Here is a 23,388-nt window from a genome sequence, read left to right on the forward strand (position 1 = left end):
CGGAGCTAATAATCATATTGGCTTTGACTACTGAATCAGGTAGGCTATTCAATCGTGTACAGCTTAAAAGATCAAAAACATGCCCGAGATTTACTTATTGCTGTTAATTTAAACACCTTGGTTTAAAACCAAAAAAAGGTTTACCCTTTTGTTCTCTGCATATAATCTCATATATTCTTCAATTTTTGAAAGGATCTTATGGTTTGTTTACAAGTAACGTCACTTATCCTGCATTTTCTGGGATTAGCAGGTATAGCTTATTCAAGAGCTGATCCAGACCGGTTCAAGTAGCTCTCCTAATAATCTCTGATGTCAATAAACTCCCGTGAAACGCTAAAGATAAGTAATCAAGCTTGTTGGATAATTGGTCTGATCGACCCCATCACGTGTTTCTTGAGCGCCGAAAATAGAAACTTGCTGTCCCGACTTCAGATCCACAAGGTCCCGACCCTGGTATTGAGCAACCAAATTTGATTGTCATTTAAGCGTGTCAAGTATGTATCCAAAATGAAATTATACCATGATAAGAACTCTTTCTCCAACATGAAACTAACTTGGCTATAGAATAATAAAAAAAAATAGTAATAATTATTTTAATGATGTGTAATCACTGAAATGCTCGAATATACTGCAATATATATATATATATATATATATATATATATATATATATATATATATATATATATATATATATATATATATATATATATATATATATATATATATATATATATATATACTCTGCAAATACACCTTGTATATACAAATGCTCAAATACCAAGAGCATATCCAGGATTTTTTTTTCGGGAGTTGGTTTACATTATTTTTTTTTTACAAAACGCATCGAAAGTTTTTTCAGATACATTTTGATACGTTTTCACGGATCTGACATTTTTTTTTTGGGGGGGGGAGTCAAAACCTATTACTCTCCCCCCCCCCCCCGTTCGGCTTTGTTAAGTACATTACTCAACTTAAATACTCAGACGTATTAAAATACACTTGATCCTCAAAAACATAGGCAAACACAAACAAACTCTGAATATTACCCACCAGGTTACTAATAATTTACCAGGTAAGAACTACAGGTTTGACTTCTTGACACCAGCATTTCGGTATATAATAGAGGTAATTTGGCTACGGTAACATGGAAGGCGCCTTTTATCTATAGCTTAGATTTGCTCCACTCCTAAAAACTAAACATGCTACATTGATTGGTCCAATCTGTCCTCGCCTATTTTAATTGGTTCTCAGAAATATTTAGAGGTTTCAAGTTTGTCGATTAAACATTAAATTAAACGACCGCTTTCCGGTCAAACTTAATGGTATGAAGAAAGTACTTGAGTTTGGTGAATGAAACCTACGGAGATTCTTAGGAGTTTATATTAGTGGAAATTCCTGTAAGTTTCATTCACCTGTTTTTTTTAGGTTCTTTAAATATCGGAGATTTTTTCTTTTTGAAAATCAATTCCTACTAACATAACTCACTGCACCACCAAACTTTCTGAAGCCGACACAGCTGCGTGCGCTCCTTCTCCATCCCAATCTATTCCGAGCTTTACTCTAAACGCGTTCTGAGACCATACTGGCTGTGTATACGACAAGCTTTACTCTTTACCCCCTACCGTGAAGTTCTATTTTCCTTTAAATTCTCCTTTACGACCTCCCCCACCCCATTAGGGACGACCTGGTTTATGGGTTTTTGTGTCTCTGAAATGCTCCCTTTCTTACGAACACTTAAGAAATAATGTGATTTGTTTGTGAAATACGTTGCAAACGTCAACCAATGAAACAAATTCACAATTCTTACCCCAAAGAATAGTAATTTCTTTTTACTTCTTTGTTTTAATCTTTAGATAAGTATGTCTTGCTTTTTTAGAAGTTTCATCAGTGAGGTAATTTCGTCAAAATCCTGGGGAGGGCAAAGTTAGAGCTAATTTTCCCAAATCCAGTCAAAATGACAGTAAAAACTGAAAAATGAGTCATTTGGTACCATAAAGCTGCTTTACAGTACTACAAAGGTAAATGTAAACTAAAAAAACTGATCCCCTTCTGTTGATACTTGAGTTATGCAGACTTATCTTAGTTTTGACAAGATTTTTGAAGAAACTATGTTTCGGCCAGGGGAGGGGGGTCAAACCTAGTTTTGGAAGGGACAGTTGCCGCCCCTCCCAATTTTGAATTCCCCTTTGAACCCCACTGAATGCAAATATAAAATGATAAATTACTTTTTATTCACCGTGAAAACAATGCTCCTTGTAGCACTTGCCCCCCCCCCCCAAAGAAAAAGAACTTTAAACACAATACAAATTTGTTTCTATGCATTTTTTTTACGTTTTAACGAGTCGGATAAAAATATCGGAGGGGGGGGGGGGTCAAACAACAGTTGATGAAGTGTGCGAAGAGTATTGGGTCAAACTTTCGCTTTCCTACCGTATTTACAATTATATATTTGAGAATGGCAGACTAGTCTCAAATTCTGCAAAGGTTTTGTTGATAACGGCATGAAATAGAGGAGCAGGAACAGATTTGGATTTTTTGGCCTGATAACCCAGTGCCCTGGAAAAATCTAATGCCCTTCTTAAGCGTTAGGATGAGTGCACCGACGATGAGGAAAAGGTATTTAAAGCAGGTAGGATTTCGATTCTAACAGTCCCCCTTCTACTAAAATAATGGTAAGAACTCGTTTTTTTTTGTCGATAATTTTGATGTAGGCTACTCTTTGTCATCATGGGAATGCATCAACCTAGCTGATTTTATGTTGTGGTAGCTGGTGGTAGATGCTCTAATTTTATGTTGTGTTATGTGGTATGTTTTTATGGTTATGTTGTGGCACTTTGGTTTTGACTTGCATTTATTTTCATTTTCGGTGCCACCGACTTCGGGTTATTCTGAGAAAGTGGTAAGGGGTCTAATCTCTGCAGTTTTACGGAAAGTGTAGTACTTAGGGTGGATTGATAAATACGACAACAAATTTTAGAAAGGTCGGTGTGATTTTTGCCTGGGGCAGAAATGAATGTTTTTTTTTCTTTTTTTTTAGAGCCAGAGTCAACAGTGAGTGAGAGGAAATTAAGTTTTATTGTCCATGTGAGAGACGCCTGAAGGTGTTATGCCACGAGTTTTTTTTCTTCGACCCATGTTCCGGCTTTGACGTAGAAAGCGCTGTTTAAACAAGCAAACAGGCACCGCACTAGTTTCAAACTGAAGTTGACCAAAACCTAAAAGTGCTGGAAAGGTGCAGCGGTTCCCTGACTCATCGCAAAAATGTCTTCTTAAAATAACGAATAAAAAAAGAATTGTTTTTCCAATGGCCCAAAAGAACTACCATTTACTATTACAGGCTATTGATATTACGCTTGTTTGTTTTCATTTTGTCCTTCTTTAGCGCAAAACTATCCTATCAGCTTCGTTTTATAAAAAAATAAAATCTACCCAAAAAGCAGACTAGTCTTTTTCCTAGATTGTAAATACACTGTTATAGTTTGCTTTATACATACATATATATAAATTATTGAGTAAAAATATTAAATAAAAACCTTTTATATAATAATAGTAAGTGATAATAATGTACAACAATGAATAAAATATAATAATCATAAGTTTCGTAACAAAAATAATACACTGCGTTAATTGAAACACAAACTCCAGTAAAAGTAAAATAAACTTGAAAAATATAACAGAAGTAAAAACTAAGAACAAAACATATAAATACGAAAATAACAAATGTACATAGTGAGAAATATACATAGTAAGATAGCAGTCAATGAATTTCAAACTTTTACTAAAGTAAAAAGAAAAGTATAACCCACATTTTTAAAGGTGGGTCATAAAATCACTCTTAGGGGGCAGTTTCACCCCCTGTGTGCATATATATATATATATATATATATATATATATATATATATATATATATATATATATATATATATATATATATATATATATATAATATGGAAAAAACTTCGTTTTCTTAAAGAGTTAAAGAGGCTGCGTCCCAAAGTCGAACCTTAAAACGTACAGGAATTAGGAGAGGCAGTTGGGGGGCTGCCGCCCCCCAAACCCCTCGCTTTTAAAGACTATTTTGTAAAGGTTTTTTGTTGTGGGGGCTGCCGCCCCCTAACCCCCCGCTCTTGGCTTCGGAAAGGCCCTCTTTTAATTAACAAAACAAAAAACCTGTACAAAAGTCTTTAAAAGCGGGGTTTTGGGGGGCGGCAGCCCCCCCAACTGCCTCTCCTAATTCCTGTACGTTTTAAGGTTCGACTTTGGGACGCAGGATAACGTTATAGGGGGGCTGGGGTTGGTGGGTCGAAACTTTCGGCCAGATTTTCCCCATGAAGGAAAAGTCGGAGGGGGATGAAATTTGGCAGGTTTCTTAGTTGAAGCTCGGGCTACGAAATGCATCCCTCTTCATCCCTCTGCGACCACTGGAACCGAAGATCGCTTAACATTGTCGTGGTTCGCCTCTTTATAGAGGCACGAGTGTGCCTCCTTGATATATATATATATATATATATATATATATATATATATATATATATATATATATATATATATATATATATATATATATATATATATATTGTACAGGTTTAAAATACGCAATACTAAAATAATACATAAAATGAACGTTCGACAGTGTGATTGCTGGAAGAAGAAGAAAATAAAATCAGTAAAAGAACAGAAAGTATGGTCGCTGAAAGAAGAAAAAATAGTAGACGAACTGAAGATCCCTAAAATTTCAAATAAAAGTGAAACTGATGAAGCCTACGTATATGAAACCCAATGAGTAAGAAACATTGTTTTGCTTTACGGACAGTTAGATAAAACGAAACGGGAGGTTTATGGACGAGATAGTCGTTTTGGAATAGACCGAAAGTCGAAAACTTTCTATGAAGTTCGAATCTGCAAGATGTGGGAGGAGGATTTACCCCCAAGGAACTCCATTCATTTGGAAGAATGTATCTGGACTAAGCATGCAATTCCAGTACAAAGGAGAGAAAGACTCCATTTTATTGTGGGTGTATTTGGATTTAAAATAAAGGACTATATTCATACGGTTGCATGTACTCAGGCAGGTCTCTTCCTTGAAAACAAAATTCTTTAGAAGTTTGGAAGAACTCTTAACTATTCACAGACGCAGGATTGTTTTGGTGGGGGAAGGGGCACTATCTTGGGCTTAGAGCTGAAACTTTCTGTGGGGGAAACCTCAATTCCATGTTTTCAGATGTAATTTTGATTTTTGTAAAATCAAGTTTTTGGGGGAAGGTGAGAGAGATTTCCCTTAATTATGGAAATACTTTGATTGCAAAATTGACAATTTTATTCATATACCCACTTGCACAAAGATGGGAGAATAGGGGGCATCCCTAAAAATTATACATATATCCTCTTGAAGAACCTAAAAATTATAATAACTTTTTGAAATAAACTTGTTTGATAACTTTTTGAAATAAACTTTTTTGATAACTTTTTGAAATAAACTTTTTGCTCTAAGAAACTTTTTAAAGCTTTATACTAAACAGCGTGGGTTGGTGGTAAAACTAGCCCTGTTCATATTTAAGATAATCTTATTTGATTCTGTAAGGCAAATATACTTAAATAAACTATTTTATTGTTGAAAAAAATGCATTTTTTTCTGAATCTTTCTTGTGTAGACACATCTGAATATACTGAAAGTCAGACGCAAGTTGACTTCGAATTGCGTGTCGGGGGTATTGTGGGTTAATATTTTTTCTTCAATGCTTCAATCTAATCACAAAAGACCAAAAATTACAGTTTTTTTTTTAATATTAAATCTTTTAATTTAATGTAGTGCACACTTTCGTCAATTTATGTATAGCTGGCTTCAATTTCTGCTTGTTTTTCTAAAAATTACAGTGATTGGAACGATTAGTGATTAGAAGTGATTAGTATGTCCAACTACAAAGTTACTGGTCATTGAAAAAAAATAAATTAATGTTCAAAAACTTAATGTCATCCACTAGGCTCGTTTACTAGTAAAGCATAAGAGAAAAAAAAAGTTTAAAAAATTTAAATTAAAGAGCAACATCAGAAATTACAATGAAAAGCAATATTCCTGTGCATGACAGTGACTCCCTTCGACTTAACCCATTGCTCTTTTAATAAAGTTTATCATTTTTCTAAAAGTCTCAAGCATGAATAAATCAAACATAAGTTACATAATCGGAAAATTTATCCCAACATTTTAAAGATAATGGGTAGTTTCAGTTGTATTTGCCTGAAGCAATAGATTTTTTAGTACAAAAGTTTTAATAAGCAGCCATTAAATAAAATACTTGAATTTACTAGCTGGTTACACCTGTTATATTCTAAAAAGCTTTCAGGAAAGCACTTAATAGGCCCCTTAACAGTACTTAATAGGAAAATAGGCTCCCTTATTCAGGATAATCTGTATTCATTCTAAGTTTTAACTTTGTTTTTTATATTATTAAAAAAGGAACATTTTATTTTATGATTTAATAGCTTCCAAGTTGACAGCTAAATTCTTCCGTCATTTGTATTATTTTGATTATACTGAACAGGGATGTTTTACCACATAACCACAGTGTAATTTTTGACTCTTCACCAATTGTACTTATTCAAACACTATACAAAATTAGCAATTCAGGGTTTTAAAGTTAAAAAAAAAATAAAAAAACAATTGACAATCATTAAAATGTCTAATATCAAACTTCGTCCAAGTTATACAATCTTTTAGTAAGTAAATCCGATTTTTTTTTTCAGAACCACGTTTCAACTATCTTTCCATGCTTTACTGAAAATATTTAAAGAGCTTCCAATTTGACCGCTAAATTTTATAGGCACTGGTATTATTTGATTGTACTGGACATGGTTTTATCACACAACCATTATTTAATTTTTAACCCTTCACCGATTGTACTTATTCGAAAATTATTACACTATGCAAAAATTAGCAATATCCAAGTTATACAATTTTTTTTAGTAAGTATATTCAACGATTTTAAAGAATCACTATCGCACAATCATTGTGTAATTCTTAACTCCTCACCGATTGCGCTTATTCGAAAAATTGTTAAACTTGATCTCCTTTCTCCTCATATTGCCCTTTCTGGCTATACCAGAGTACTAAAATCTTAGAACTCGCTGATCTCATTCAAAGGTACGAATAGAAAACTGAACAGAAGACTTCGACGATATTCTATCGAAGTCCTTGCACCACCAATCACAGAGTAAACTCTGATTATCTGAAACAAAGGCAGAGCCTTTCATCATATTTTTCTTAGCAAATCTTCTTTTTGTCTAAAGATATCAGAACAAAGCAGACTGGGCCTTATTGTAAAAAACGGAACTTGAAGAAAATTTTTCTAATGCCCCATCGCCAAATTTTTTTTGCTGTGTACATAGGCATAAATTCCAATTACAGTTCTCCTAAGATTACACTAAACGATAATATAGGAGCTCATTTACACGTGGATATAGGCAAATGATTGCAATAAGATTGGAAAAGTCATTCGAACTAATACGTCACTAAAAGCAATCTTTTCTTAAAGATTAAAAGCAAACTATTAGTTTGTCAAACTATCTTTAAAATGGAGGTTTAAAATTGCTACACTATACAAAAATTAGCAATGCAGGATTTTAAAACTTCAAAACAAAACAACTGACATTCATCAAAATGACTACTATCAACTTCACCCAAGTTATATAATTTTTTAGTAAGTATATCCAAGGATTTTAAAGGATCACTCGTTTCAACTATTTTTCCATGCTCTACTGAGAGGAAAATATTTAAAGAGCTTCCAAGTCGACTCCCAAATTCTATAGGTACTGGTACTACTTTTGATATGCTAAACTTGGGAGTTTTGTCATAAATCCACTCAATACTTTTAAGTTCGTTGATAATAGCACCTATTCCAGGAAACCATGATTCTGTAGGGTTAACACTTTGTATACCACAATTTAAGGATGAAGATCCAACTTCTAAATAGGTATTAGCTACAGCAGATGCTATACCTTCTACATTCACTGTCGGGGTATCTTCTACCAAATTTTTTGTCATAGATGGCACACTAGCTGTTGCTCTACTAATAATTCCTATGTCCTCAGGGGTTAGTATTGAATTTAAAGTGCTTGTATCAACATCAACAAGCAATGTGCAGTGATGATAAGAGTTGGTTGCACCGAGTTTTGAGGCAGTGCCAGATATTTTATAAAATGTATCTAAAAATATATCATCTCTTGGGTTAATGCTCACATTCATCCCATAGTTTTTATAGAGGGCATCGCAAATTATTTTTAGATTCTCTCTTCGGTTATATAAATCCCGCGGTGCCAGAAATGACAAATTTAAATTTCCTCTATCATGATAAACAGTTCCACCGCCACTGTTTCTCCTTGCTAAAACTACACCATTTTCCTTCATTTTTTTAATATTTACTTCACAAAAGGGATTTTGGTGTCGACCAATAACAACACAAGGATCATTCCACCATAAAAGCAGGATCCTTTCAGAACTAAGGTCTACATTCTGATAAAGCCAATGCTCTAAAGCAAGATTGCTGAATATGTCTTTTGCTTGAGAAACATAAACATTGCGAGGGGCATCTCTCTTACTTTTTTTACGCAAAAACTTGGCCTCATGACCTAGTGCTGATGTGATGGTAGCTACTCTTAAGCTGGCATTGCGCCAAATCTGAAGATTACAAATGGCAGTCATCCCTATATTTGCCACAATGCCATAATGACGAACCTGAAAGAAAATGATTCAAATATTTATTTTATTAAAATGATTTTTTCTTATTGGATTAAGATTCATTTATTGTAAACAGAAATTATAAATATGATAAGTAGCCATCTATGGGAAGACATAAAATGTATTGACACTCGACAGCTACAACACTAACATAACTTTTGAATTAATAATACTGATAAAAAAAGCTGAATTAAACAATCAGTTATTTTAAAAAAATTGCTACAAAAAAGGCAAGAAACGAAAATAATTAGGACAGTGAATAGCAATGAGAATAATAAGAAGAACATCTAGGATGATCCAGGAGCCCCAGGGGCCACCTCCCCAAGATTTTCCTGACCCCCTTATTCCGTTTTTTTTTCTTTTTTATTAATAAACTTGTACATTTGGTCAACTATTAGCGCCCTTGTCAAATTACCCACCCCTCCCCCAGATTTTGCTCTAGATCCACCTTTGGCACATCTAACGAAATGTAAATAGATTCAACAGTAATGTGTACATATAAGAAATAATTTGAGTTTCTGGGTATTTCCATAAGACTACAAAAAACTATAGGTAAATAATAAATGTATTTTATTGTCCAAAACTTTCCAGCTTTATACTGATCGTATTATAATAAAATATATCATTTATCTAATTTGAAAATATACACCAGTTAGTTTTACTTTGTGGAGTATAGCCTGGTCTCTGCAGAAAAAGTCCTTCACTGAGCATAGTAGCTAAAATATCTAGACTAGCATGGGGCTGGTTGATTCTATCAGTGGCACTTTTGAGTAAAAACAGGTAGAGAATACAGCATTGGACTAGGCAGTCCCTACCGTTGGTGCTGATCTCTTTTTCATACAATGGGGGGGGGGGCAACCATCCTGTACTTTCGCACACCCTACCAATTTAGAGCTGGGTCGAATCTGGCTGAGCTTACAGAGTCACGCCACTGACCCCCGTCCTAAACCAAATAATTGGGAACACTAGGATTCGAACCCTCGCCCTGAGAGACAAAGGATCATAAATCCCGCACACCAATCCACTTGGCTAAGAATAGCAGTCAATTTGTTTAATTAGTCTTAACTAGTGCCAATATCTAGACTAGCATGGGGCAGGTTGATTTTAGCTGTGGCAGTTTTGAGTAGTCCATTTGTTCAATTCAAATTGTACCACAGAAAATCTAACTTGTCATACTGTGTCGCGCATTCGTATTATTTGCACTATCAGTCTATTGGAAGTGATATTGATATTGGTTTAATGATGCTAGAATTTATTAAAATGTGAGTTTTATTTCTTGTTTTTTTTTGTCTTTTCCTTTATACGTTGTGTTTAATTTAGTTTAATTCATTTTTTCCGTTGATAAGGCTCCCGAACGTGAAGTCAAAATATTCAGATTTTTATTATTTTAACTTTGTTTTCTTTTTGTCCACTGCTTTGTATATTATACCCGTTTTCTCTCTATATTTTCATTCGTTAAATTCTATAAGCAGAAAAAAATAACCGCATTAGGATGTTATTACTTTAGACAAAAAAAGGTATTTCATAATGTTTAGATATGATCTGAATTCACTTAATTTGTAACACCTTGTAGATAGATGTAAATTAGATAGATGTAGATCAACAATTTTTTGACCAATTTTAAGTGAAAGTGTCTCAGCAGTGTTAGGATTCTTGACTAGCTTAACAAATTTGCATCATGGCATGACATTCTATATACTCCAAGCCGGAATAACAGAATCCCTGGAGTTAACATTATGATTACTTAGATTCTGATTTCAAATAATATAAAATAGCATTTCCACAGTTAAAAATTTATATAACTACTGACTAATAATGCTGGTGAGACTAATGAATTGGCTTATAAATCAGTCTGTCATGTTTTATATGCTGCTAAATGACTTTTAATAAAATTTCTTATTTTCTGCTCGAGTTTCCAAAATAATTAAAATTGTATGCTAAAGCTATCAAAATTATTGCTGATGAAAGGTTATTGAGACTACAATTTATTTTTGCTCCTAAAACACATTACTGCTTCCTTTTTCGTGGATCTTGTGTTTTCAGTATATCTTAAAAGTTTTCAAAATTCTAGAAATCCAGGAAAATACCATGTATTGGTTTATTTGAGCGAATTGCATAGATAGATGTTGTATAGACCGTGAAACAATAATTTTTGTTCATTTTAAGATTCGATTTTACTTTTTACTTCCACCAGAACAACTTGTTTTTAATAGATTTCTACCCGTTTCATTTTACTTTTCTCTACTAAAAAAATAAGTCAGCATTTTTTTTTTGTAAAGTATAGGCACTGATAAAAAAAGTTCAACATCCGTTTTTATCACCAAAAAGAGCTTTATTCCTACCTCTCTGAAGATTTCCAGCAAAAGATGTTTAAATCTGTCGCAATGGTTATATGTCATTTATATATCTATACTAGCTGTTGGGGTGGCACTTCGCGCCCCCCCCCCAACACCTAGTTGGTGGAGGCGCTTCGCCCCCCCCCAAGCCCCCCGCGCGCATAAGTCGTTACGCGCCATTGTAGTTGTGTCCCTGTGTCCCACCTGTGAATTATATATATATATATAAATATATATATATATATTTATATTTATATATATATATATATATATATATATATTATATACATATATACATACATATATATATATATATGTATATATATATATATATATATATATATATATATATATATATATATATATATATATATATATATATATATATATGTGTGTGTGTTTTTAACTACGTAAAACTTGCGAATATACAACATTCTTCGCTGTCCCATTGTCAGTACATATAAATAGATTGTCAGGTTTACCGACTCTTGAACATGCAACATGTAATTGTCCATGGGAAAAACAATCCGAATTCAGATCTATACCTCATTATTCTAATGATTCCCCTTGAGCTTTGTTGATGGTGATTGCTAATCAAACATTCCCTGTGTCCCCCGTTGTCATTTATATATCCCCCCTGTGTCCCCTGGTGTCCCCGTTGTAGTTGTGTCCCTGTGTCCCGGTCATTATTTGTGTTCCAGTCTGTAATTTCTCTTTGAGTGTCCCGGTCGCCATTTATATTCCCTGTGTCCCGGTCGTCATTTGTCCATGGGAAAAACAATCCGTATTCAGACCTATACCTCATTATTCTTATGATTGCCCTTGAGCTTTGTTGATGGTGATTGTTAATCGAACATTCCCTGTGTCCCCGTCGTCATTTATATATCCCCCCAGTGCCTCCGGCGTCCCCGTTGTAGTTGTGTCCCTGTGTCCCGGTCGTTATTTATATTCCCTGTGTCCCGATCGTCATTTGTGTCCCGGTGTCCCAGTCTGTAATTTCTCTTTGAGTCTATTGGGTCTCTACTAGTATAAAAATTCCGTTTTTTTAGAGTTTTGGTTACTATTGAGCCGGGTCGCTCCTTACTACAGTTTGTTACCACGAACTGATTAATAACATTTTCTACACAATATAAGGTTCGCTAACTTAGTGTTATCAAACCAAAGTAGACAATAAGACAGCAGAAAATCAATCATCCATTTCTTTTAGGCTGAATCAATTAAAATAGAATTCTCAAAAAACAAGCTTATCAAAAAGTAAAGAGCTATGTTAATCTCAAGGCCAGCAAAAATAAAATCCTATGATAATTCAAACTCAAAACGAACAGAAATTACTCTTAAAAGTGCGTACTGTCTTCCTTACCCTATCTCCAAACGTTAAAAAGTTTTAAAGGGTAGCCTATTGCATCATCATTTGAGTTTTATTGAAAATTAAATAAAAAAAACTAATTTTTTTTACTGAAAGTAAGGAGCGACATTAAAACGAACAGAAATTACTTCGGATATGAAATGAGTTGTCCCCTCCGCAATCCTTCGCTCTTTACGCTAAAGTTTTTACTGTTTCAAAAAGTAGAATTGTGACAAAGAGTCAAACTTTAATATACAAATTAAACTCAAAACGAACAGAAATTACAACAAATAACCGAGTCAAACAAGGAACAGCAAAATTAACAATAGTAGGGCTGATACCCCCATGCCTTTTCAATACCAGAACATAATTGCACTTTACTGAAAACAATAACAACAAATGACCATAAGTTCAATAAAGTAAAGGGCTTAATGGAGCTCTTTACTTTTCTTTGAAAAACTTGCTTTGTGAAAAGTGTTTTAAATAAGATTCTGTTCGTTTTTTTTTATCGACATAGTTTTTTCATGGGAAAAGAATATTTTATAACTCTTTGGTTTTCGAGCGCTGTAGCGTTACCAATGCCTAGAGGAAAGCGATAAGCCTCCGAACTTCTATTCACTTGTTTATTTATTATTTCCCAGAGGCACTTTATATGGAAGAGGTGGTCTTATAGACTTCCGAAGGGACTCATTCGATTGGAAATTGGAGTTCTAGTGGAGGGCAACTAGCCCCCACCCACGTCGTTTCCCCCCAAATTTATCTGATAAAAATTTCAAGATAGTCATTTGGTTAAAGATAGTTCAAGGATCAGATAACAAAACTCCGGGATCGACAAAACCCCCCAGGGCCTGGGGGCAAGTGTTGTAAGTTATACCCCGGGGGCATATAAGGTTTTTATTAAGGGATTGTTATAAACTTCAGAAGGGGCTCATTTGATTGGAAATTGAAAGTTCTAGTTTCTTTTTTAAGAGTTAAAAGTGATCGGTGGGCTTCTCCACCCCCACACACATACACACTTTTCCCAATTACATCCGATGAAAATTTTGAGACAGCCATTTAGTTCGAAATATTCCAACGATCAAATAACAAAAACATTGGGGTCAGCATACCCCCCCCCCAAACCAAGGTGATGGGTTGCAACTTATGTCCCTGGGGCATATACGGTTTTTATGGAACAGGTGGTCGTGTAAAATTGGAGGTGACACAAATAATATGAATTGAAAATTCTAGTTCCCTTTTAAAGAGTCAAAAATCAGGTGGGAACTAGCCACCTCACCAGCCCTGTTTTCCCCAGATACGTTGAATCAAATTTTTGAGATGTAACTTTGTTCAAAATAGACCAAAGATCGGATAAAATTTCGGGATCGACACAACCGACAAATTTCGTCGTCCTAGCTTATCTGGAAGTGCCTAAACTAGCAAAACCAGGACCGACAGACAGACTGACAGAATTTGCGATCGCTTATGTCACCTGGTAAATACCAAGTGCCATAAAAACTTTTTAACGATATTTTTATTTCAAAGCTAAAGGTAGCTGACCCCTGACCCTCCCTCCACGGCCCCAACAAAAAACGACAATAATATATTGACGATATTTTATTCCGAAATGTATGGGAGCTAACCCCAGACCCTCCATGGCCTGATCCCCCCCAAAAAAACTTATCAATGATAAATCATAGGAGCTTACCCCTGATCCTCCCTCCACGCCCCCCCCCCAAAAAAAAACTTATTAACGATATTTTAGTCCAAAAATATGAGAAATGGCCCCTGGCCCTTCCTCCATGGCCCGACCTACCCCCTGAAAAAATATTTTTATAACGATTCTTTATTCCACAGGTCACGGTAGCTGACCCCTGGTCCTCCCTCCATGGCCTAATTCTCCTTAAAAAACAACTTATTGACGATTTTCTACTCCAAAACTCATGGGAGCTTACCTCTGTCCCTTCTTAGCCTGATCAACTTCTTCCTAGAAAAAACTGATCAACGATAAATCATGGGAGCTGACCCATGGTTCTTTCTACATTGCCCATACTCCCCCTCCCTAAAAAATAAATAGAAACTTACCAAAAATACTTCATTCCAAGAAATATGGGAGCTGACCCCTGGTCCTCCTCCATGGCCTAGCCTCCCCTCCCTACTAAAATAAATAAAAACTTATCAACAATAGTTTATTCCAAGAAATATGGGAGCTGACCCCTGACCCTCCGTCCATGGTCTGATGCTCCACCCCAAAAAACTTAATAGATATTTTGTTCTAAAAATCATAGAAGCTGACCCCTGGTCCAACCCCTCCCTCCCAAAAAAACGTATTAATGATGTTTTATTCCAAATTCATGTGAACTGACCCCTGGCCCTCCCTTCATAGTTTAAGCCCCCCCCAAAAAAATCATTGATGTTTTATTCCAAAAATAATGGGAGCTGACCCGCTCCTTGGATAGCCCAACCCCCCTCCCAAAAAAAACTTATTAATGATTCCAAAATTGTTCAAGGTACATGAAATTTTCTTTAAAAAATGCCTGAATTTGTTTTAATTTATATTCTATAAGAATCCAGTTTGGCTTGCTATTTGTACGTTGGAGATTTTTTTTTCAACTATTTTTGATCCTAACACAAATAGTATTCAATTTTATATCTCAGAAGGAGACATAAAAAATAAGACTTAATATTCTTCCCGAAAATTCCATATATGCTCTTTGACAACCTGGATACATTTGTACACTTTTTTGATTTATTTAAATTGTAAAACAGAAGTAGTAGTAGGCTAGTAGTAGCCTTAAAAGTTTCAATACCCTAAGTTGCACTCGAAATATTGCTGAGGTGTCTTATTGGGAACCATACACACAGTGCCTTTTGAATTGATTTTAAGCAACATTAAGTTCTAAGCATAATGGGCCAACTAAATAATTGTGGGAGGTTGAGATTCCCAATATCCATAGAGACATAGATACTGGACTGTTCTACTATACTGAGCAAAATGGCTGTCTGAAGATTTCAACTGGTTGTGTTCGGAAAATGAATAAGCTTGGAAGGAGGACGGCTTGCCTTCTATCTCTTTTGCTTCTTAAAAAGGGCACTCTAATTTTTAATTTCCGATCGAATTAGCTCCTTTAAAAGTTCAATGATATTTCTAGCTATTATAGAGCAACACTGCCTATGATATTGCTTATATGCCCTTTTGAAAACTTGCATACATATAGTTTTTTCGTTTAATTGAAACTCCCCCTAAACCCTCCTTAAAAGTTTCGCCTTAATGCCCTTAGCGTTATTAGTTACAGTAACTGTAATGATAGTATTGAAAGTATACAAATAATCCCTTCTGGCTAGTTCAACATCCGCTCCACCACGACTTACCCTTAAAGGTCTAACTTAATAATGTAAGCTGTTCTGATACTGCTCTTTCACCTTTTTGAAAATCTACATGCTCAAATTTCATTTTGATTTAGATCAATATCTGCCAAAATATCCTTTGAAAGCTTCACCTTAACACTCATAGCTGGCATAGTAGCAATAATTGTAGCAGTATGTACATAGTACCTCTAGTATCTTCAACATCCCCTTCAGCACACGCTGTAAGTTTCAATATAGTATCAGCAACGATTCATGAACATTTCTGATATGTTCTCTAGAGAATCTATGTGAGCATAGTGTGTTTCAATTTATTTCCATAGAGTTTCAAAATCTACGAAATTTTGGCCTGAATACCCTTAGTTTTAGTAGTAGCAGTAGCCTTAGCATTAGTGGCAGTAATAGAAGCATTAGGAAGCAAATATTTTCTTTTGGTTAGTTCAACATCCCCCATAACAAGCCATGCTAGTTACAACTTCACACACCAGACTATTCCTAAGATATTGCTGTTATGTCCTTTTGACAACCTGCATACAGATGATATGTTGAGATTCATTTCACCTTCCTGCCTCAAAATTCCTTGACAATTTCACCTTCATAACCTTATGCATAGTTGTAATTGTGGTCACAGTAGTGGTATTGTTAGTACTAGCAGTAGTATTAGTAGTAATAGTGGTAGTACTAGTAGCAGCAGTAGCATTAATGTATTGTCTATTGGTCAGTTGAACATCCCTCTCATCACGTCCTGGAAGGTTCAACTTGACAAAATTAGCCATTGCTACAACATTGCTGGTATGTCTTTTGATAACCTGTTTGTTCATATGCTTCTTGAAATTTTCATCTCATTGCTCTTAGCCTTAGAACTAGTAGTAGTAGTAAATGTAGCAGTGATAGTAGTATTGGGTAGCAGCGTACACAAGTTGCCTCTTGGTCAGATGATCTTCCCCTTTCAGTATTCTCTGAAAGTTCAAAGTTTCAAATACCCAAATCAATTCTTGAGATATACTCTTTTGACAATGTACATGCACATCGTCTTAGAAGTAGTAGTAGTAGTAAATGTAGCAGTGATAGTAGTATTGGGTAGCAGCGTGCACAAGTTGCCTCTTGGTCAGATGATCTTTCCCTTTCAGCATTCTCTGAAAGTTCTAACTTAATACCCAAATCAGTTCTTGAGATATACTCTTTTGACAATGTACATGCACATAGCATCTTTTGATTTAGTTCAACTTTCCTGTCAATCTTATAAAAGGAGTAGTGTGGTAGTAGTAGCAGTGATGATACTTGTAGCAGTAGTGGTAGCATACAAATATTGCCTTTTAGTTATCTCCCCTATCATTTCCTGAAAGTTCCCAATTAATGTACTCAGTCATTCCTGAGTTGCACCCTTTTTACAATCTGTATACACATAATGTGTTTTGACTTGTTTCAACACTCCTCAACACTCTCTGTAAGGGTCACCTGAATGCCCATTGTCTTTTTGGAAAGTAAAGTTCAAACATGCTTACCTTTCTCAATAACATATACTAAATGTAAACAATGAATGAATTGTCTAACTTACAACCCTTGCCCTATAGACTGCGGGGAGCTTGACACTCCCAAAGAAACAACTACTGGACCTTTCAACAATGCTGAATAAAATAGTCGTCTTAAAATTATGCTCAGATTTGTTTTGGGGAATGATAGGCTTGGGGGAGAGAGGGGGACAGGTTGCCCTCTATTCGGTTTTGACTCTTAAAAGAGCACTAGAACTTTCGGCTTCCAATCAAATGAGTCCCATCTGACCAAAAGATTAACGACCACCCGTTTTATAAAAAAAAATTAAAACTTATAACCCTTGCCCCTGGGGGTTGTGTCTACCCTGAATGTATTGTTATATGCTCTTTGGACTATTGTTAGCAAAATGGCTATCCCACAATTTCATTGGATACATTTGGGGAAAATAAGGTGTCAGGGTCAAATCAGAAAATAATAGTCAAATCAATTTTGACCATTAAAAGGGAACTAAACATTACATTTCCAATCAAATAAGCCCCCTATAAAGTTCCCATCACCACTTTTCCATACAAAACTTGTGTGCCCCATGGGCATAACTCATAACCCTTGCCCCCCCCCCCCAGACTCTGGGTGGTTGTGTCAACCCTGAAGTCCTTGTCATGTCCTCTTTTGACTATTTTTGGACAAATGGCTATTTCAAAATTTCTCTTGGATGAATTTAGGGAAAACAGAACATGAAGGGGGGGGGGGCTAGTCACCCTATAATTGCTTTTACGCTTAAATAGGGTAATAAAACTTCTGATTTCAAGACGTTTCAACTATGATGAACAAAATGGCTATTTCAAAATTTTGATTAGATGTATTTGGGGAAATGATGGGCATGGGAATGGTGGGTCTGGTTGCCCTTCAATCACTTTTGACTAGTAAAAAGACCACTAGAACTTGCAATTTCCAATTGAATGTGCCTCTTTTGAATTTTCTACAATAACACTTTCTATAAATTGCTCTGGTCTAAAAAATAAAATAAATAATACACTGTGCCCACATTGCTCTTGTGGTGCCTATGACAATATGTATTTTGAAGTGCGTGGTTTGTTTTTCACAACATCAACGACAAATAAAAAATCAATTACAACAACTATCAAGACAATAGGAAATGTCCACTGAAAATAAAGTGACCATTCAATATATAATGATATTAATTTCTGAAAATCTCAGCAATTCAGGATTTTATATCACTGTATTTATTCTTTTTTTTTTCAATATTACAGAGGAGAGAGGAAAGGGTAGTAGCCGAACTCCGGTTTGTTGTAATTTTTCTTTTTGTTTAGGATTGATTTGAATATTGAATTTGATTTTTACTTGTTTTTTTTAATCATCTATATCAGTATATATAATCTTTGTGCTTTATATGACCATTCATTTTGATTTTGTTTATTCTGGATTTCATTTTTTCTTAAAAAGTAGTTTATGGTCTTTTTGAGAATGAATTATCATAGAACTTTGGAATTAATATGGCTCTTTACTTTTCTTTGAAAAACTTCTTATTAGGGAAAGTTTTTTAAAACTAATTCCTGTTTGTTTTTACTACCAAAGTTTTCGTACTGATACATATAATGATATTTCTATAATGTTTCACATCTTAATACAATGGTAATTTATTTGTTCTAATTAGTGTCTTCTGATTTATTTCATCATCCCCTGAAAGTTTTAAATAGATGCCATAAGCCATTTTTGAAATATTGCAGATATACTCTTCTGACAAACAAGGATGCTCATAGTATCTTTTGATTGAGTTCAACATTCCCCTCAATATTTCTGAAATTTCAATGTAATATAGTTAGCTTTTCCTGAGATACTATACACACCATTTCAGCAAGTTTGATATACATAGTATCTTTTAATTTAGTTCAGCATAACCTGTTAGTTTCAACTAAATAGCAGTAACTGAGTTTAAGATATTGCACATACACCTTTTTGACAACCAGGATGCAAATAGATGTGTTTTGACTGAGTTCAACACCCCCCTCAATTTTCCCTGTAAGTTTCAACTTAATACCCTTACCTTTTCAAGAGATATTGTAGATATGCCATTCTGAGAACCAGAATGCATATGGTGTCTTTTGATTTAGTTCAACATCCCAATTGACATCCTCAATGTTTCTTCTAGACAATCTTCCCTACCTGTTCTGGATGTATATTTAGGGCGACAATCCCCTCACTATTCCAAAATTTTTAACTTAGCCATTTGTTAAATATTGTAGATACACCCTTATGAAAACCTTGATGTACTAAGCCATTTGGACAAGTAGGATGCATTATCACTTAAAAATTACAACCTACCTTGTGGGCAGCAAAGATGCCCTCCTTAAAGTTTCAAGATCCCTTCACTACAAAAGGAACTGTAAATGGGGATAACAATGAACACTGTTGTCAAGAACCAAACCAAAAGGAAGAAGATGAACTATAGACTTCCATCATCATTGAGACAGATTAGACAGGTGGCTAGAGTTACCCCTGTGTTGAGCTAACCACAGATCACCCTACTTTGATTATCCTCATCATAATGACCCATGTCATTCAAGGGAGGGGCAGTCACCATGACAAGGTATCCTAGACACTGTCACTGGAGAGAGAGCACCATGGCTGATGGGTTACCCATTTTGATCAAATTTTTCACACTGATTTGGCTTTTTTGGCTATATTTGAGTTGGGAGGAGGTTCTGTAGTAGATTTTACCCTGGGTGCCAACAGCACTAGGAACAGCTCTGCATGTAAAACTTGGATGCTAAAGGAATGTGAACAGTGTTAATTTTCAGCATTTGAAACTAAAGGTCTCTGCTGTATTACTGGAATTACATACCTTGATTGAATCTCAAATGTCAAGCTATTTGAGTGCCTTAAATCCTGTCAATAGCCTAATCCTTGCAAAGACCAAACTTCAGTGGCTTGGTCACATTACATGGATTACTGTTTTCCATCCCCCAAAAATTATCTTTGAAGACCTACTTCCCAGTTCTTGTCCTTGTGGTTGTCCCCCAAAGAGGTGGAAGGAAAATTTTGTACCTCATTGCCTTTCTGACCTTCTTTGCCTAGCAGAAGACCACAAGACATACAGAATATATATCTACATTACTACATAGAAAGAGACCCCATGACCTTCTAAGGCAGATGACACTTAAGTCAAGTCTACAGGTAGGCCCATTCAAAAGGAAACATTATAACATTCTGAAAACAACTTCAAAAAATCCTAAAACATTTACATCATTCATACAAGTTCTTCATTTTACATTAACCCTATTCTACTCTAATGTGCAAATACACAGCCACAATTATATATGTCCTATGTATTTTTTTTTTGTTTTTAGATTTTGTTGATTGAAAACTTACTTTTGTTGAATAAATCAGCATGAATGAAAAAGATGTACTCACTTTATTGGGGAACTACTGAGCAGCTCATATTATTGACCTAAAAGTAAAGTTAACATACCACTAGATGCTGTTTTTTATGCTTTTTCTGAATATAATAATTGCTCTTTTTTGCAAATTTATTTTAAACCTTTTTAGGACCCTTGTAAATAACAACTGTATTCTATATATAATGGATATATAAATGGGTTATAACATTTGTTTCAAACTTATTATTTTATTATAAATCTATTTTGTAAAAGTCGTATTGTTCATAAACATTGATCTGTCAAGACTGAGTTGAATAAAGAAATTCCTAACAAATCTGCTAAGTCTTCTTCTTATTCTGTTAGGCTGCTTAGTGTTTCACTTATATGTTAAAAAATATCAAAGCTGACAGAAGAAACATGGGGGATAGAAAAATTGAGAAATTTTTTTGAATTTCCTACCCAAAATAGGCTAATTGCAACAAATCAATGCTTGCAGATTATTAAACTGAAAAAATAGATTTAATAATGAAATGATAAGTTTGAAACCATTTTTTTAACCCTTTTTGTACCAATAAACATAGAAAGAAATTATCATTTTCAAGGGTGCAAGAGGCTTAAAACCAAATTTGCAAGAAAAATAATTATTATATTCAGAAAGAGAATAAAAAAATGGGGTAACATTCTAGTTAATTGACTTCTTGCTATCTCAGAAAGGGTTTAGGTTAGGAAAATGAAACTTTCAGGGATGAATCTACAGGCTAAAGTATGCCCCGGGAAGGTATTTTGAAACAACTACCTCCACTCCTTCTCCCTCTAGAGGGCCCTGACCTTTACAAATATGTGTATTATAAAAATGAAACCTTGCAAAATAAATATTCTGCTTAACTGAAGTACAACAAAATGGTTTTCAGCTTCACAGCCTTGGTCAATTCCATTTTAAAAGGTTTAAAGATATGCAAATACATTTTCTAAATTTTGAAAAAAGAAAAACATTGATATGGCTCAGAATTCTACTCAAATAACAGGGATTGCATTCCCAGAAACAAAATGCAGAGAAAAAGCAACTAGTAACGGAAAATTAAGGTAAAATGTTGTTTTGTCAAAATTTCAATAGGTATAGACCTGTCATGTGGGCAAATTTCAGGGCCCTCTAGAAGGACAAGGAGTAGAGGTGGGTACTTTAAATACCTTCCCAGGACATACTTTAGCATGTAGACCCATCCCTGAAAGTTTCATTTTCCTAACCTAAACCCTATCTGAGATAGCAAGAAGTCAATTAACTAGAATTTTACCAAAAATGGTATCTAGTGGTATGTTCACTTTCCTTGTAAATTAATAGTATGAACTGTTGAATATTTACCCCTCTGACTCTTTCTTGCTGCTTTTGCAATTAAATTAATAAGAAGACATGAGTTGTGGCAACACAAAAACAATATAAAATTTGGGCTGCATCTTGTGCATTATTAATGGGAATGGGTAAATTGAAGCAAACTACATTTAACAATAGACCTAATATAAACAGCCTGAGGATTTTGAATTATATTAAGGTTCATAAAATTTTATTTGTCCCCTTATTTAGGATGGAATCCATTATATATTTACCATAAATAGTATGAATTATAAGATAAATGCTAATTAGCCTAGCCTATTACATAATTTACTATATAATTTGCTCCCTTGAGTAGAAACAGGTAAAATTGGTGCTAATAGTATTACTGGCTTTCATATAAAGTGAATATACCACTTGATGCCTTTTTTAATGCTGTTTACAAATACAATAATTGCTTCTACTGCAAATCCAGATTTAAGTACTTTTTGACCTTTTGAAGCACTTTTTGACCTCTTAAAAATGACCTATATATGGGGTCATAACAAATCCGTAATAGTTTAGAGACAAATTTGGGCTATATATTTGCACATAAAGAGGGTGGGGTAAAAGCATATCATATATTAAATACACAAACTAACCATTGCTTTTTTTTCTTTTTTTTATGTATTTGTGCACATCAAATTTTGATTAGAAGAGAGATCACCAGTGCAACAGCACTAAGAAAAAGGAATGGTTAGTTTACATATTTAATATATGCTATGCTTTACCCCCAACCCCCTGATGTGCAAATATATAGGCTAGCCCAAATTTGTTTCTAAACTATTAGCCTACAGATTTGTAATGACTCCACATATAGGTCATTTTTAAGAGATCAAAAGGTCAAAAAGTGCTTAAATCTGAATTTATGGTAAAAGCAATTATTATATTTGTAAAGAGCATATAAAAAGACATTGAGTGGTAGGCCTATATTCACTTTATATGAAAGCCAGTAGGCTAATACTTTTAGCACCAATTTTACCGAAAAACAAATGAGAAGAAAACTTGGGTAAATGAGAAAAATGGTTAAATTGAAGCAAAAAACATTTAAGAATAGGCCTAATATAAACAGCCTAAGGATTTTGGATTATATTAAAGCTTCATAAAATTTTATAGTTTCTCCCTATGTAGGGTGGAATCTATTAAATATTTACCATGCATAGTGTAGATTATAAGATAAACGCTAATTATTTCATAATTTACCATATAATTTGTTGCCTTTAGTATAAACAAAAAAGAGAAGAAAACTGAAAATTGAAGTATTTTATCTAATCCAGATAGATAATTTCTAACATACCATGGTTTCCAGACATTTTGCCGTAGCATAGAAAGTGCCTTCAAGTTCAGTTTCAGCTAGAAAAGAGTACGC

General features: G+C 34.5%; 1 protein-coding gene across 1 annotated transcript; it reads right to left on the reverse strand.

Annotated features, from left to right (window-relative positions):
• Nucleotides 1-3,429: 3,429 nt before the first annotated feature.
• Nucleotides 3,430-23,311, reverse strand: LOC136029262 (lipoyl amidotransferase LIPT1, mitochondrial-like). Its single transcript, XM_065707503.1, has 2 exons — nucleotides 23,223-23,311; nucleotides 3,430-8,732 (listed from the first exon to the last, which is right to left on the reverse strand). Exons 1-2 carry the CDS (start codon nucleotides 23,223-23,225, stop codon nucleotides 7,590-7,592), a joined length of 1,146 nt encoding a protein of 381 aa, XP_065563575.1. The 5' UTR covers nucleotides 23,226-23,311; the 3' UTR covers nucleotides 3,430-7,589.
• Between the last annotated feature and the right edge of the window lie 77 nt (nucleotides 23,312-23,388).

This window comes from Artemia franciscana, chromosome 7 (genome assembly GCF_032884065.1).
Source record: "Artemia franciscana chromosome 7, ASM3288406v1, whole genome shotgun sequence".
Classification (NCBI taxonomy): Eukaryota; Metazoa; Arthropoda; class Branchiopoda; order Anostraca; family Artemiidae; genus Artemia; species Artemia franciscana.